At 43.3% G+C, this 2,500-nt stretch overlaps 1 protein-coding gene across 1 annotated transcript in view; it reads right to left on the bottom strand.

Moving 5' to 3' along the window:
* ephb4b (eph receptor B4b) overlaps positions 1-2,500 on the bottom strand; it is a 22,289-nt gene that overhangs the window by 14,017 nt on the left and 5,772 nt on the right. The window contains exons 3-4 of the mRNA XM_048177834.1: positions 2,280-2,500; positions 281-668 (exon numbers count right to left, since the gene is read on the bottom strand). The exon at positions 2,280-2,500 is cut by the window's right edge and continues 67 nt beyond it. Coding sequence (XP_048033791.1) covers positions 281-668; positions 2,280-2,500 — 609 coding nt within the window. The remainder of the gene's footprint in view (positions 1-280; positions 669-2,279) is intronic.

The raw sequence follows: 2,500 nt of genomic DNA, 5'->3' as shown, positions 1-2,500 counted from the left end.
AGAGAGAGACAGATCACATTACCCATAATCCTCAGCCACACCCAACAGACCAATTCCTACTCATTAAAAGAGCACTTCATCAAGCTCTATTAGAAACATCAACTCTCTCTCACACAGCGTTCAGTATAAACACAGCTGCTTTACATCGAGCTCACAGAGAGAGAGAGACTGAGAGGAACAGAGACGAGGGCGAGAAATGTGACGCACAATTAACACCTAAAACAGCGCAAGCTCCGACTGAATGTCTGATGTCATTTCCTGTAGCCGTTACATCACTCACCCCTGCAGCGATCCGAGTCCACAGGCTCGTATCCCGGTTTACACGCGCACGTTGATGACGGAGGCCCCACCCACTGGCCGTCCTCCCCGCAGAACATGGTGGGCGGAGCCACGTTCTGGCCCACGGGGGCGGAGTTCTCCACGCACACGCCCTCCGCCTGCTGCACCAGCGAATGAGGGAGCGTCTCGGGGAAGGAGGAGAAGGCCCGTGTGACGGCGGGACACTTCTTGAAGAACACCCTGACGGACAGCAGCGCCATACACGCGCCCTGAGTCTGGAAGGCCAGATAGAAGCCTCTCTTCGACAGCGGACCCACGCGCACCGTCTTCACGTTGGACTTCCTCTCTCCGCCGCGCCGCAACAGGAAGTCGGCCGCCACGGTGTCCACCTGCAGCACAGTGTTTTTAAACATTTTACATTACGCATTCTCATGCACTTCAATATTACTGTAGAAATGTAGCAGTTTAGTTTATTATTTAGTTTTGTATAATGTTAAAGTATGTAAACTGGCCTGTAAGTTGATAGAGTTTTGATGATGTTTGTGTGAAAAGAGTTTGTGTAAATTTGAAACATGTCATTATTGAATGCATTACGAGCCAAAACTGTGAGGAGACTGAAAGAGTGACCGAAACTGTCGTCAACCACATTCATTAACTACGTTAAAGTCAGTAAAAATTTAATTGTAAATAAAAGTATCGTTAGTAAAGAATCTGGTTCATCCCAGCTAACAGGGAACGTTCTGGCAAGGTTCTCTCAAAGTTGTGAAGTTATCTGGTCTTTAATAATGTTCTCTAAATGTTATTTGGAGTGTTTTTCCTGAAACGTTTGTTTAGCATTTTTTAAACGTTACTACTTTAGAACATTCAAAAGTAACGTTCCCATAATGTTTGAACTGAATGTTCCCTTAACGCTCATATAACCAAGAAAAAACGTTTTTAAAACACTTAAAACACGTTTTCATAGAAATGTTAGCAAAGTGTTCTTAGAACATATTTTTGTTAGATGTGTATTTTTTTTAATTTTGTCTTTAAAAATTTTCTTTGATCGGATTCTGACTAACTGAAACACCTCTGATTGGCCATTGAGTTCACGCCCTCAACAGATACGTCTGTGATTGGCTACAGTGATCAACACTTCAAAAACATGTTGTAAATAGATGGATCCACTGATAGACGTCTGCTGTCAAACGCTCCCGTGTTGGTTTTGAAGTGTTGATCACTGTAGCCAATCACAGACGTATCTGTTGAGGGCGTGAATTCAATGGCCAATCAGAGGTGTTTACAGGGTTAGTTCACCGAAAAACGAAAATAATGTCATTAATTACTCTCCCTCATACCGTTCCACACCCGTAAAGACCTTCATTCATCTTCAGAACACAAATTAAGATATTTTTGATGAAATCTGCATAGCCAGCAATGACATTTCCTCTCTCAAGATCCATTAATGTACTAAAAACATATTTAAATCAGTTCATGTGAGTACAGTGGTTCAATATTAATATTATAAAGCCACGAGAATATTTTTGGTGCGCCAAAAAAACAAAATAACGAACTTATTTAGTGATGGCCGATTTCAAAACACTGCTTCAGGAAGCTTCGGAGCGTTATGAATCTTTTGTGTCGAATCATGATTAATATTGAACCACTGTACTCACATGAACTGATTTAAATATGTTTTTAGTACATTAATGGATCTTGAGAGAGGAAATGTCATTGCTGGCTATGCAGGCCTCACTGAGCCATCGGATTTCATCAAAAATATCTTAATTTGTGTTCTGAAGATGAACGAAGGTCTTACGGGTGTGGAACGACATGAGGGCGAGTAATAAATGACAGAAATTTCATTTTTGGGTGAACTAACCCTTGAAGTTAGTCAGAATCCACTCAAACTGCTAGTGGGAAATGCTTGTATCGTCACATTTTTAAAATTTCAGTACCGACTTGGTACTGAAGTACTGGTACTTTTGACAAGCCTTGTGAGTGTGTGAGTGTGTGTGTACCTTGCTGTAGGGGTTCTCCATCCAGGCGGGGTGTGTGCTCGTGGCCGTGTCCTCGTCGCTCTGGTAGTAGTAAAGGTTAAAGGTCTCTTTGCAGGTGCGGTAGCTGGACGGCATGGCAGAACATTCCATCATGGTGAAGCGGATCTCCACGTACACCTGAGACGCGCTGCGCCGCGGAATAAACCTCGTCCGCAGCCAGTGGCTCACGGGACTGTCCATCG

The sequence above is a fragment of the Megalobrama amblycephala genome, linkage group LG24 (genome assembly GCF_018812025.1).
Source record: "Megalobrama amblycephala isolate DHTTF-2021 linkage group LG24, ASM1881202v1, whole genome shotgun sequence".
Classification (NCBI taxonomy): domain Eukaryota; kingdom Metazoa; phylum Chordata; class Actinopteri; order Cypriniformes; family Xenocyprididae; genus Megalobrama; species Megalobrama amblycephala.
The sequence above is the reverse complement of the archived record's forward strand: the minus strand, read 5'-3'. Positions and strand labels throughout refer to the sequence as shown.